Source organism: Neurospora tetraspora, assembly GCF_033439725.1.
Source record: "Neurospora tetraspora strain CBS 560.94 chromosome Unknown B0H65scaffold_7, whole genome shotgun sequence".
In the NCBI taxonomy this organism is placed as follows: Eukaryota; Fungi; Ascomycota; class Sordariomycetes; order Sordariales; family Sordariaceae; genus Neurospora; species Neurospora tetraspora.
The window spans coordinates 1,215,752-1,228,608 of NW_026944389.1; the positions used below are offsets into that span (position 1 = coordinate 1,215,752).

General features: G+C 48.8%; 5 protein-coding genes and 1 non-coding gene across 6 annotated transcripts; 3 read left to right on the top strand and 3 right to left on the bottom strand.

Moving 5' to 3' along the window:
• Nucleotides 1–874: 874 nt before the first annotated feature.
• On the bottom strand, nt 875–964 carry B0H65DRAFT_t403. The gene has a single exon. It is a non-coding gene; the product is annotated as a tRNA-Pro (tRNA).
• A 354-nt stretch (nt 965–1,318) lies between these two features.
• B0H65DRAFT_474973 (uncharacterized protein) lies at nt 1,319–2,869 on the top strand. Its single transcript, XM_062827277.1, has 3 exons — nt 1,319–2,046; nt 2,102–2,168; nt 2,226–2,869. The coding sequence occupies exons 1-3, from the start codon at nt 1,470–1,472 to the stop codon at nt 2,560–2,562; spliced, it is 981 nt and encodes a 326-aa protein (XP_062678320.1). The 5' UTR covers nt 1,319–1,469; the 3' UTR covers nt 2,563–2,869.
• Nucleotides 2,870–2,948: 79 nt separating this feature from the next.
• Nucleotides 2,949–4,307, top strand: B0H65DRAFT_285728 (uncharacterized protein). The gene is made up of 2 exons (XM_062822942.1): nt 2,949–3,884; nt 4,036–4,307. The coding sequence occupies exon 1, from the start codon at nt 3,118–3,120 to the stop codon at nt 3,862–3,864; it is 747 nt and encodes a 248-aa protein (XP_062678321.1). The 5' UTR covers nt 2,949–3,117; the 3' UTR covers nt 3,865–3,884; nt 4,036–4,307.
• Nucleotides 3,975–4,649, top strand: B0H65DRAFT_285747 (uncharacterized protein). The gene has a single exon (XM_062822943.1). The coding sequence runs from the start codon at nt 4,085–4,087 to the stop codon at nt 4,547–4,549; it is 465 nt and encodes a 154-aa protein (XP_062678322.1). The 5' UTR covers nt 3,975–4,084; the 3' UTR covers nt 4,550–4,649.
• On the bottom strand, nt 4,619–6,259 carry B0H65DRAFT_285765 (uncharacterized protein). Its single transcript, XM_062822944.1, has 4 exons — nt 5,927–6,259; nt 5,529–5,839; nt 5,037–5,458; nt 4,619–4,941 (listed from the first exon to the last, which is right to left on the bottom strand). The coding sequence occupies exons 1-4, from the start codon at nt 6,086–6,088 to the stop codon at nt 4,688–4,690; spliced, it is 1,149 nt and encodes a 382-aa protein (XP_062678323.1). The 5' UTR covers nt 6,089–6,259; the 3' UTR covers nt 4,619–4,687.
• A 1,345-nt stretch (nt 6,260–7,604) lies between these two features.
• On the bottom strand, nt 7,605–9,674 carry B0H65DRAFT_445218 (uncharacterized protein; the record flags this gene model as incomplete). Its single annotated transcript, XM_062825728.1, has 4 exons — nt 7,605–8,584; nt 8,798–9,453; nt 9,523–9,560; nt 9,645–9,674. The coding sequence occupies 4 exons, from the start codon at nt 9,672–9,674 to the stop codon at nt 7,605–7,607; spliced, it is 1,704 nt and encodes a 567-aa protein (XP_062678324.1).
• Between the last annotated feature and the right edge of the window lie 3,183 nt (nt 9,675–12,857).

The window sequence follows — 12,857 nt, forward strand, 5'->3', positions numbered from 1 at the left end:
GGGCGCGGTGCCTACAATTGAGATGAAAAAACCCTAATGTAGTGATAGAGTTTACTAAGCGGTCGATGGGGGCTTCGGCGTTTAATTACGATAACGAGCGGTCCTTACGATCGGGTGAAAAGGTGGGATGGTGTTGTACGATTTGCGACGGTGAGATGAGATGAGAGGCCGTAGCGTTAATTAGATTAGACTGAAGAAGAAGGATCTTTAGTTACGTGTGACGTACGTAGATTTCGAGATAAGGGATACGAATAATTTGACGTTGTTAATAAATAGCTAAAGATGAAGAAGAAGGAAAGAAGCTAGTCTATATCGGATGGAAGGAATGACGTCCTTATATGCAGTGCCAGATTGGATGATGATTGAATATGTATGTGATCTGATACATGTCTGGCCACACCATGATACTATCGAAGGTTCGATTTAAAGAGTATTGTTTACAACCCAACTAGTCTCTATCGAAAAAGATTAATCTGTGAAGGAACTTCTTATAATATCACGGCGCAATTAAACGGTACGAGTATAAGGTGATAATTGTACTATTTAGTTAACTTAGACTAAAGATAAGAAGTTGAAGAAGGAAAAAATCCCAAAAGGGAAGGCTCGATGGGAGAGGCGAGGTTTTATACCCTAACTGGGAGGCAGCTAGAGCCAAGCCCAGAACCTGCACTATAAACCATACCTGTAAATGAGACTTGTGATGGTATGTGACAGCTTAGCGGGTACTGGCCATTATAGGAAGACTATTTTTAGCTTCTACTTAGTTTGTCAAATAATAGTAAACCTGTTGTTATAAAAGAAGAAAGCAGTTAAGTCATTATGGCATTAGAAATATGACAATCGAGTTTGGAAAAAAAAAAGAAAAAAAAAAGATGGGGCCACCCGGGGATTGAACCCGGGACCTCTCGCAACGATGCTCAGGATTGAACCCTAAGCGAGAATCATACCACTAGACCAGCGGCCCTTTGATTTGTGAAATCCCGAGGCCAGATTAGACCCCCATATACGCCGACATGTGAGGCGCTCAGTCACACGTAAGTGTTTTTTTTTTTTTGTGATGTTGCAAACCATAACAAAGAGCTGTGCATATATGGAAATCTCAAAGGTTACCAACGTTATTGCCGTAGAAATAATCTCAGACAGGGAGTCGCCATTGGCTGCACTGCTGTAGACGGGAAGTGGGAGGAGTGCACGTGCTCAGGCACTCAGGGTCCATCTGGGGGCAACAGGTGACGTGCGTGCCTGCCAAGCAAGCCAAGATGAGCTGGGACCGCGACCCCTGTTGTGCCGGCGGTACCTGCTTTGCACAACACGCCACCAGCAAGCCACCGGATGTCAAGGGTCGAGATGTGCGACGGGATCTGCTGATTAGCTACCCCTTTCCCAATTTTTATATTTTCTTTCATTCGTGTGTAGGCGCACGTTTCTGTTGTTTACATCTGCTGCATGCATCGGACGGATCTGGAAAGATGGACGCAGCTTTGGAGATTCTCGATCCTCTTGTGCTGGACAGACTATACGCATACCTGTTGCCAGCTGTAACGACTCCCACGGCCGACGGCAGCGTGCTGGGCAATGGCTTCGACAACAGCACGTCTGCATTTTCAAAATCGCCATCGCAGAGTTCCTACGGGTCGGCATGGCCACGGGACAACATCCTTCGACAATGCGCCTCCATCCTGGTGATCACCCAGGTTGGTGCTACGCTCCTATACTGGGTGTTCAGCGCCTTCTCGTACTACTTCATTTTCGACCGCCGTCTTGAGTACCACCCGCGCTTCCTCAAGAACCAGGTGCGCCAGGAGATCATCTCATCCATGACCGCCGTCCCTTGGATCAACATCATGACCCTGCCATTTTTCCTGGCGGAGGTGCGCGGCAAGAGCTTCCTCTACACCCGCGTGGATGACTATGGCTGGGCATGGATGGCCATCTCAACAGTGCTCTTCATGATCTGGAATGACGTGATGATTTACTGGATTCATCGACTTGAGCACCACCCCAGTGTTTACAAGTACATTCACAAGCCACACCACAAGTGGATTGGTAGGCGCACACCCTCTGTACGCTATCCCAGCATTTTCCAGCTAACACGACATAGTGCCGACGCCGTGGGCAGCTCTGGCTTTCCACCCAGTCGATGGATATGTTCAGTCCCTCCCTTACCAGTGAGTTTCTTGCTTCCCCTGGGCTCCATTGTGGGCGACCTTTTAACGTGGTGATAGCGTGTTTGTCTTCTTTTGCCCGGTGCAAAAGTACTTGTACATGGTCCTTTTCGTTCTGGTGCAGGTCTGGACGATTCTCATCCACGATGGTGACATGATCTCGGGCCACTGGCTTGAGAAGTATATCAACAGCCCGGCCCACCACACACTGCATCACATGTATTTCACTGTCAACTATGGACAGTACTTTACATGGGCCGACAACTACTTCGAGTCGCATCGGGCGCCTCGTCCCGATTTGGATCCGCTTCATGACGCACTCAAAGTCATGAGAGAGAAGGGGCTGGTAGACGAAAAGGGACACCCAATTCCCCAGAAGAATAAGAAGGACGAGTAAATATGGTGTGACGGATGACGGAAGATGAGGACGACCAGTAATGGATGAGGTTGTACATGCGATTGATGTGTTATAGCGATGGGAGACGAGAGTACTCACGTACTAGGGAACGCCTGCCGCCCTTACAACAAACATATAGCTGCTACTATTGGAGCTAACTAACTATAATATTTGAATACTATTACACGAAAGGTCCTTACCTGACCTCTATATATCAGCCACGTCTCAGCTGCTGTGCTTTGTCATTGATAAGATACTGGAGACCTTGCGCGTTTGTCGCTGAGGATTGGAAAGAGGATGACCGAGCTACTAACAGTTTTATGTGCTAGCTCCGTATATCCTTGTTAGCGTATCCCGCTTACTAAGACGCGGGCCAACAAGCGTTTGCGCCATGAAGCTGCAGGCAGGCACCTGCTTGCATCTCTTAACACCAGCACCTGCACAGCACCGACTGACGATTTATCCATCAGCACCATCGTACACGCACACGGACATTCAGACGCATCCTTTATGGAGCTGAAGTAACAAACAGCAGCACTCTGCACGTCTCCGGCCATGCCACGACAGCTTCCCTGGAAAGTTGAATCAACCCAGAAAAAGTCCAGCGGGAGAAGCGTTGCCGTGAGGGGTGGGGTAGCTCAATCGACATCTACTGCTGCTCCCGACTCAGAACCCAGCGCATCCTCACCCTCGGCTCGGAACGCACAATCATCAAGCAAGGCGACGCTGAAGTCGAACACGGGCGCAGATGGGCTCAATATTTTATCTAGCAAAACAGCACGAGACTCAGACACAAGTCGTCGTCCACATCTGTCCCGGTTCCCATCGACATCGCCGCCGCCTGAGCCTCTGAGAGAGGAGTTCATGATTGAAGGCCCCCGCTACGATGACAGGTATCGCATGGTGGAGGATGAGTTTCTCGCCGTGGCCGGCGAGTTCACCCGTCATTTGCACGCCGCCGAATACCAGCGCCTCAAGAGCCTTGCCAGCTCCAAGAATGCCGAGACAATTGATAACATCTCACGTCCTGTCACTGGCGCACCAACGGATGCTGTGAGGCAAAGGCATGCCAGACTCGAGACAGCGGCCAGGCAACAGAAAGGGTTAACCAAGGTCTTGGGGAAACGGGTTGACCACGACTCGGACTCTGGAGACAAGCCATGGACAGGCACCTCGCTGCAGGGCCTGATGGATAGCCCGAGGAAGAAGAAGGTCCCATTAAATCGCTCATTGAGTTCCTTAAGCGCTCCAGCCCCTGGATTCTGTCAGAAAGCACGGTTGAGTGGATTGATTCAACGATAAAATGGGTAAATCTCTATATTGTATGTGTATGTCTGGGAAGAGCGCTGTGGAACCAGAGTTGGGGGCTCCCAGAATATTAGGGGGGTCTACAGCCATTTGGGGAGGCTGGGAGGCTAGTCCTCTTTCAAAACCCTCTCCTTACTAGCTGGATTTAACCCTCCAAACTGACAGATTCCGAGCTGCAAGACGGCCGAGTCCGTCGCTGGATCGGGCCGTACGTATGCAAGGGAGAGTAGGCAATCGAAAGCCACCAAGTGAAGACGAGGGCGACGACAACGAAGATGATGACTCGGCTTTGGATGGGCACACGGCGTGGTCCCCAAAGCTCCATAGGGCTCGAGTTACCGAAATGTCGTCAGTCTCAACGCTCTCTGCCCGGAATACCACCGAAAGTAGACCGTCTCAGACACCGGCGCATGCTTCGCGTGCCTCCAGTGATCAAGGCACGCGGTCAACGAGGATTTCCCTTCCTATTGCTCGTTCTCACAAACAGACCAGCAGGCTCAACAGGAATCATAGTTCCAGCGATCAGGATGAAGAGGAAGACGACATTGATTTGTTCTCTCGAATCCGTTCCCGCAGGGCAGGCCAGCGACGAAGACCCGGCTCTCCAGTTATAAAAACGGAAGTCAAGACGGAGGACAGCCAAAGTGCCACTTCATTGCACGAGATACCGTTCCTCTAATACACCACAGCTCTCTGGATAGATCTGACTTCATATACAAAACAAGCCCGCTAAAGTACAACACAAAGAACAACCTCAAAAGGACAACGCTTCTCGGATATCGTCAATACAAAGCCACTCCACTCCTTCACCCAGCCTTTAGGCCTTGGCCTGGAACGGGGTCTCATACGGCGTCTCAGCCTGGGGGGTGATTCTGGCCAGATGCCTCCTCTGGCCGTCCTTCCAGTCCACGAGTGCCGAGTGCTGAGTAACCCGGTTGTCCCAGACGACGACGGTGCCCTCCTCCCAGTGGACGCGTGCTTGGAAGTCGGCACCATAGGCAAGATGGTCGTACAGGAACTTGAGAAGAGTATCCGATTCCTCCTTCTTGAGACCGACAATCTCACGAGTGACTGCAGGAGCGTGACATGCAGATTAGCTTCTGTCTGGAATATGTTCTCGACCTCCGCTAGGCGTTGAGAGCAGCCGGGAGCAGAGGGCGACTTACACTGAGGGTTGACATAGATAGCCTTCTCGCCCGTGGCGGGGTGTGTCCTGATGATGGGGTGCTCGTTCACAACAGGCTCACGCCTCTTGATGCCGCCTCTGGCAGCCGCCGAGTTGACTTGCTCGATACCAGAATGAGTGGCCTTGAGGCCGTGCAGACGCTCCTGGAACAAGGGGCTGAGGCGGTTGTAGGCCTCCACGGCATCGACGAAGAGGGTGTCACCACCGGTCTCGGGCTTCTCGAGGATGTACAGGAAGGTAGTACCTGGAGGTTGTTGCTCATACGAGACATCCGAGTGCCAGGCGACGGATGAGGTGCGGTTGGCGAAGAAAAGGTCGACGCTGTTGTCACCGGCGCTACGATGGACCAAGTGGACCTCGGGGAAGCCTTCAGGGGAGCCCGAAGTAGGGTGGATGTGATGACTGCGTTTCCCAATATCAGTCAAATTACTTTCCCGGGTTGAAGCATGATCAGAAGATTTCCAAGACCTACCGGCCAAAGTATTCGCCAAACTTAAGGCCTTCCTCGATGGGCAGATCGGCAAAGTCCTGGCCACGGAAGGCGACAACCTTGCGCTCCGCCACGAACCGAGCAAGCTCGTCCTTGCCGGCGTTGGTCAAGGCGCTGAGCTGAATGCCCCTTACCTCGGTACCAATGGTGGGGGTGAGGTGAGTTACGGTGGTGCCCTCTGGGAGCAGGTTCTTGTACGAGGTGTCGGCATCCTTGCCGTGCTCGTAGTGCTCGAAAGGCTCCAACGGGGAATACTTTTGCTCTGGGTTCCAGGTAGGGAGGTAATGGGGATACTGCACAGGACGATTAAGTCAGCACTGGCTCTATGGAAGAGCAAAATATGTCCATCCCTGCCGTCCGCAGGGCTTGATATGTCGTACCTTGGCGGCCTGGAAGCCTTTCTTGCCAGACAATTCGGCCTCTTTGTCGAAGGCGACAGGGGCGAGCTCCTTATAGACGCCTCTGTGGTGCGCAGACTGGAGCTTCACGGGGTTCACTTCGGGAACCGGGACGATGACGGCCTCGACAGCGGAAGGGGCCATGTTGTGAAGGTTTGACTTTGTCCGACGTTGTTTGTTGGTGTAGTGTGCGGTGAGTAGTTTTCTGCTGCCAATCAGGACGGGTGCGGATTCCCTTTTATACAGCTCGCCATGGCCTTAGAATCCATCTTCTCGAGCTGTTCATCAAAACGACGTCGGTTCATTGTTTGCGGGGTTGATATGCCCATGATGAAGGGCATGGATGATATTGCGTGAGCAAGCTATGTTCCAATCAAGGATGTTGCCGAACATGAGCAATGCAGACACGGGTTTCGATTATGGCCCGTTGCTTTCGACTCTATGCGAACCGGTGCCGATCCGGTGCCTTGTTGGAGGATATGGGCGGCTACTGAGTGGTGGTAGAGTGTGAGGGGAGCGCCATGATGCTGTTATCTAGGCCTCTAGAAGCCAGCCCGCTGAGGAAGTGCATTCGCAGGCCGTTCAACCGTCCTACCAAATCGGCATGATATGCGTCGTCAATCAGAGTGTCTCGGGAGCAAATGTCGCGTGTTGTAAGCGTGCGTATCATTGGGCATTGGTGTAAAGGTGGTGATGTGAGACGCGGAGTGGATCACGCAATCGCGTCTAGTGGTGACGGAGTAGGGAGCACGTCATGGCCTTTAACGATAGACAACACCTGAAAAGAGGCAAGATACACTTATCGAGAGTCGAGATAGCCCGCGAAGCTGGCGCTTGGTAATCAGTTGTCGATGAGAAATATTTGAGGAACAATGACTTCGTGAAGTGAGTAACGGTTATGTGGGATAACTGACCGCCAACTATCATTCATTGACCTATATGATATTACAGAGGATATTCGTGGAAGCAAATGCCAAATCCATGATGAGACCTCCCTGCATCTTCTCAATTTGTTACTGAGAATCATAAAATGATCGCAAAGCCAGCTGCTATTAGGTATAACGTGCTTTATGGTGTCATCCCTCCAATTATGGTGGTGAAGCTGGGCTTCGGGAAAGGTTTGGTCGGCGGAGGGGCCGTATAACGGGATAATGATGAATGAACAGACGTCCCTTCGCTTCCAGCGCTTCTACTGTTGCGGACTAGTTCGACCTCCCATCATGTTGAATCCGTAATTAATAAGACAGGAGCGTGTTTTGACATTCGATTGAGTTTTCTAGCGGTTATCTTGTCCTCACTTGATTTTACGTGATGTTAGCTCGCTGTCACGTCACCTAGCATTGGCTTGAGTGTGATCTGGCACATCAGAAAAGTGTATGCTAGAAGAAACCAAAGAAACTTGAAGGTTTGGTCGGAAACTCTGACTTGCCTTCAACTCAAGGTGTGTGTAATTCTACTCAAATACAACGAAAAAAAAAAGTACTGTTAGCTTGGGAGTTGAAGTCGCTGACCTTGACATTCGTCCACAACTGAAGACCGCTTATATTGCGCCCAAGATTTCAGTCTGGATCCACCTCACTTCGAGCCTTCCGGTTGGGATAATGGGATCCCTCGGGTCCCTTGGTAAGCTACTCCCACACGCCGCTGACCAGTTGAGCCGCTAACCAGGCAACTCGTTGATGTGCTGGAGATGATCCCCACCGTACGGTTTGTATGTATGTCCCATAGCATAGCCCTGACCTTCCGAAGCCTCGGATATCAGCGGGGATGGCTGGAACGAGGCATGACTTGTGGTTGCTGGAGAGAAGGCCGAGGGTGATACCGTGTTTCCGTGTAACTCTGAACGCAGAGACCATGGACGGTCGGTCTGGGGGTCGAGTTCACTGATATTCGGGGACGCATGGAGATCTTGCGAGTTTCCCCCTGGCGAGATTGGCGACTTGGACTCCTTTCCTAGCACATCATCGGCCGTGTTTGCAGACCCGTCGGTACCAGACGGGCTGTGATCATCCTCTGCTCTTCGTCGGCGGACTATGAAGAAGATGGCAAGGCCAACCAGTACCAAAATGGCGCAAAAACCAGTTAAAGAGATGCCCACGATGGCACCGGTGCTGAGATTCGAGGAGTCATCAGTCGAGGAAGTTGCTATTGGTCCAGGTGGGACAGCAGATGGAGTAGACGTGGAAGAACCCGTGCCAGCCGTGGAGGTTGCCTGGGAGCTTGCTGAATCCAGAGAGGAAGTGATTGTTGGGGTCGAAGTGGTGCTGGGCGTGTGGTATACCGAGGATGGGTCGGATACGAGCCAGTTGAGGCTGCTCTTGTCCAGATCCTCAGGAAGCTTGACGACGTTGGATATAACGCTGGCAGTGAAGGTTGAGAGTGCAGGAGAGACGTCGGTGTTGGGACAGACTTTGTCCTTGTCGCATTTGGCTGGGTTTTTTGTGATGTAATCCGGATAGTCGTTGTTCTGGATGCACGGCATCCACTTTTTGTCACCGTCACAGTAGATAAGGCCGGACCAGACGGTGGCATCATAAAACTTTTGGGGGCAGATGGGATCTTGGTACTCTTTGTCTGTGCAGCCAGCGACGTAAGTGGTGACGAAATCTGGGTTGAAGCATGCACCTTCCTCGAGACAATCTGTCTCGCAGAAAGCCATCAGTCTTCATCCTCTCACATACATGATCTCAACACCTCGCACACACCCGTCCTATCCGCCCTCAGGATGTTTCTTTGCCATATGCCTGGTGAGGGATGTGAATGAAAACATCTGGCCGCAGACCGTACACTTGACCTTCACATTATGTTCATCTCGGTTATGCTTGTCAAAATCCAGCTTTGTTGCAAATTTACCTTCGCAGCCAGGCACCGTACAGTTGTATTTCTCATGTATGCGCTTGGTATGTTCGGTAAGTTCACTCTCTGTTGCAAATGCCTTACTTCTGCAGCCAGGCACCTCACACTTCAACTTGTCCTCAGGATGTTTCCTCACCATATGCCCGGTGAGGTGCTTCTTTCTTGCAAATGTCTGGCCGCAGAGCGTGCACTCGACCCTCACACCATGTACCCCTCGGTTATGCTCGCGAAGATCCTTCTCCGTTGCAAATGGCTTACTTTTGCAGCCAGGCACCGTACAGTTGAAAGGCCTCAAATTCTCATGTGTGCGCTTGATATGATCGGCGAGGATTTTTTCGGTTGTAACCTTATCGCCGCAGACCTTACATTCGAACCTCAAGTTCTCATGTTCGGTGTTGATATGCCTGGTGACTGAACGTTCATCCTTATATGTCTTGGGGCAGCCAGGCACCGTACACTTGAAAAGCTCCGAGTTCTTATGTACGGTATTGGTATGGTTGGTGAGGTGTCTTTCTATATTAAACTTCCAGCCGCAGCCAGGCTCCGTACACTCGAAAGGCTTAGGCTTAGGAGTTTCCCAGTATTGTTTGTCCTTAGCCGGTTGGTCCGGAGATGGCTTGTTTACGCTAGGTTGATCCGCAGCAGGGGGGTCGCTATATTATTAACGACAATGGTTAATCCATTCCCCAATGCTATCGAAATGAAAGTTGTATATTTCGTACTTGAAGTGGGCTGATATCTCTTCCTTATAGTCCGATATCTATAAACTTAAATCCAGTAGAGGTATAGTAAATCTTGCTACTGGGGGTCAGGGTCCGGTACCGGTAGTCGTACTTTTGCTTACCCATCTGCACTTCCCTAAAGAATTATCCATTTGCTAGAGGGGGGTTTGTACCGGTACTATACGTAGGAGTGTAAGAAGTTTGGGCCAATAGTCGATACTATAGAAGCCTATCCCTATATTAGTAGCGCTACTGTCTATTGTGATTATGTATTTCGTAAGGTTGAAATCGCTAATAGGGTTGAAGGCTATACCGTCCGGGTGAGAAACGAGGCTGAAAAGCATCGTAATACTATGCTATTAGACGATTAGCTTGGTTCTTTAATATATTAGTATGGTTTAGTATTTACGTCTTGCTTTTTGTAGAACGACGCAGAAAAAATATGGCGCATCCATAATACAATGGGCAAACCCTACCGGTCTACTAGACGCTAAGTAATGTCTTCTATTATTTTAGCCTCGCTAGAGTCCTTAATCTCTTTAATCTTATCATATATCCAGTATGTTATCCAATAAACGACGCGGCGCTTGTCTATACCCATCTCGCCGAATCCAGCCTTCTCCCTATAGCAGTTGCAGGCCTTTCTTAACCGGGAAAGCCTCTTACTCGCAAAATTAAACAAAGAAGACTAATCCCAGCCAACCTCTTTTGCTAAACCCCTTATCCGATACCAGAATAAATAGAATACTCGAGCACCAGATGGGGAATCAACGAAGTATAGTTCGTCGAACTCGTCGGGGCCTATAGTATACGCCGCTACGATCTTCTTTATATTGTTGTAGACCTTGGTCAAATTAATACCAGCCGTTACATGAATTCCCCGTTGATCTATAGAATAAAAAAGCTCCTTTACCCCAAGCTAATCTAATTCTTCTCGTCGCTCAAGAGTTAAAATCCCGGTTCGTACAGTATTTACCATTTCCTTAAGCCTGGTACTATCCCAACGTGACCATTTAGCTTGCCTATTTTAATAGGTACCTCCGAAATAGAAGAGGCGGTACATAGAATAAAAATTATCCGCCGTATTGAGAGTCCAATCCTTCTACGACTTATCCGTAGTATTCAGGAACGATAAAATAGTAAGTAGAACTAGTATTACATAATTTCTCTTAAGCATATCGAGAAATATTATATCTATAATAACATTCGAGTGTACGTAGTATTAAAGGCGTCCGCCTAATATAGTAACTAGGTATGTAGCTTCAATCGAGTAGTAGCGTAGACCTAAGCTCCAAAATATTACTTAACCGGTATAATTATAATACCGCTTTTAATAATCGTCGTTACCCTCTACTATTATTATAATAGAAGTTAAGCGTAGAATAAATTCTTCCGTAAATTTGCTAATACTTTCTTTAGTAGTATTAGGAAAGGATTCGTTTGTAACTCTTAGGTTACAACGGATATTGGTCGTTATTTCCTAAAGAGCCAAGTATTGTAGAACGCTCTAGACTAAATAAGAGTATAACTTTGGGGGCTGCTTCCCGACGTAGAAGAGGCCTTCTATATCCGGCGTTATTATTAGTGGTGCCTCTGCTACCAGCGACTCGACACTACGCTCCTCGTCCTCAAATAGCTATTCGTCGTCGACGTTAAGGAGCTATGGATCGATTAAATCAACGTATTCGTCATTGAAGCCGATATTCTCGTCGCTACTACTGTTACTATTAGAATCGTAGCCTAGATTATCCTTAACGCGCTACTTCTTAGCCGATCTTTCGGTAATGGAAGTGGATGAGGTGAAGTTTACAGCTATTAGTAAGTATGTTAGCAATTTATTTACCCGCGGAAACTTATATAATAAACTTATATCTCTTCTTTGATAAGGAGAAAGAGGTTTTACCATTTTGCAAGCTGGAAACGGTAGGTCTACGGAGAGCTTCGAAGTAGTCAATATAATCGTCCGCTGTTACCTCCCTATTATTCGAATTACAAATCTATATAATACCTATAGCGGCTGTAGTATTATTATTATTGTAGAAATTAATTCGTCCGCTCCTTATTAAGCAACTAAATACTAAATCTTACTTATAAACGCCGTACTATAGTTATAGTATATTCGCTAGTTGGTCGACGCTATAATCTTTATCTAATAGCCTAACGCCATTACCTATAGTTATATGCTTCTCCCTACTAGCCATCTCGTCACTCTGGGTGATAATATAGAATTCTTCAACAATAAGAGCTATTATACCACCGAAGTACAATTCCACGCTACAGCTAAGAGCCCATAGGCCGCACAATAGGCCTTCGCTAGAAACATTTTCGCGTTTATAACTGTTAGGGAAGCTATAGTGAAACTTGGCGATTATTTCTTTAAGTCTAGAGAACTCTTCTTTGGTAGGACTGTATTGTAGTGGGCTGCTTGGGGTTGTTGAAGTGCCAGTGCGTATAGTGCCGGAGAGGGTGGTAGGAGTAAAAGATGTGGCAGGAGTTTTGGGGGCTTCAATATTAGGCGTATATGAATCGTTAGGGCGCCCCTTATTCGCGTTTCTAGTACTTCTGCGTAGGGCCGGACTCTTCTTGCCTTTTGCCATAGTATTTTGAGAGAGAGCGGCTAGTTCGGATACTATAAGCAGTCAATCTCCCGCACTGGTAGTATAAGAGGGCGTTTTACTAATAGGAGGGGGTCTTTAGTGAGCGCCGTATGGATCTTTTGGTAGTAGAATCTGACTTGTTGGTGCTAGCTGCTAGCTTGGACGTACGTCGAGTACTGTAACGGGTCGTAGTAGTTTGTAATTCTTCTATCGTAACTGGTTTTAGGATGACGATCCGGAGTGAGCCTTCAAGGCAGCCGGGCACTTAGAGCCCCGCTCGTAATTAAGGAAAATATTCCCCAACCGTATTCGGAGAGTAAATGTGGCTCTGAATATACCGACGACCTCTTGAAACAATATTCTAGAATAAGTCAACTATGGAGACAACGGGAGCCCTCGGGATTACACGCTCGATTCGTCTTATTTAAGAGACTTCAGTGGTCTTCGATAGGGTCTTCGGAGAGGCGATGGCACTATAAGATACAGTACTCCTACGATGAAGAGAGAAACGCGAGAAAACGAGGATTTGGATTTGTGGGCGGGCATCTTGACTTACCACAATCTAGGGTAACCCTATAGGGGGAAGGAGCAGTCGTGGTCTGGCTATGGGCTGCGAGTGACCAATTTTGATCGTGTCCTGGCGATTAGAGGCGGAAGGAGCAATCGTGCCTGCTTGGTCTGGCTATCGCAACATGACCCAGGTCTCATGCTGTTTCGCTCGCAGCATCGAGTGAATCT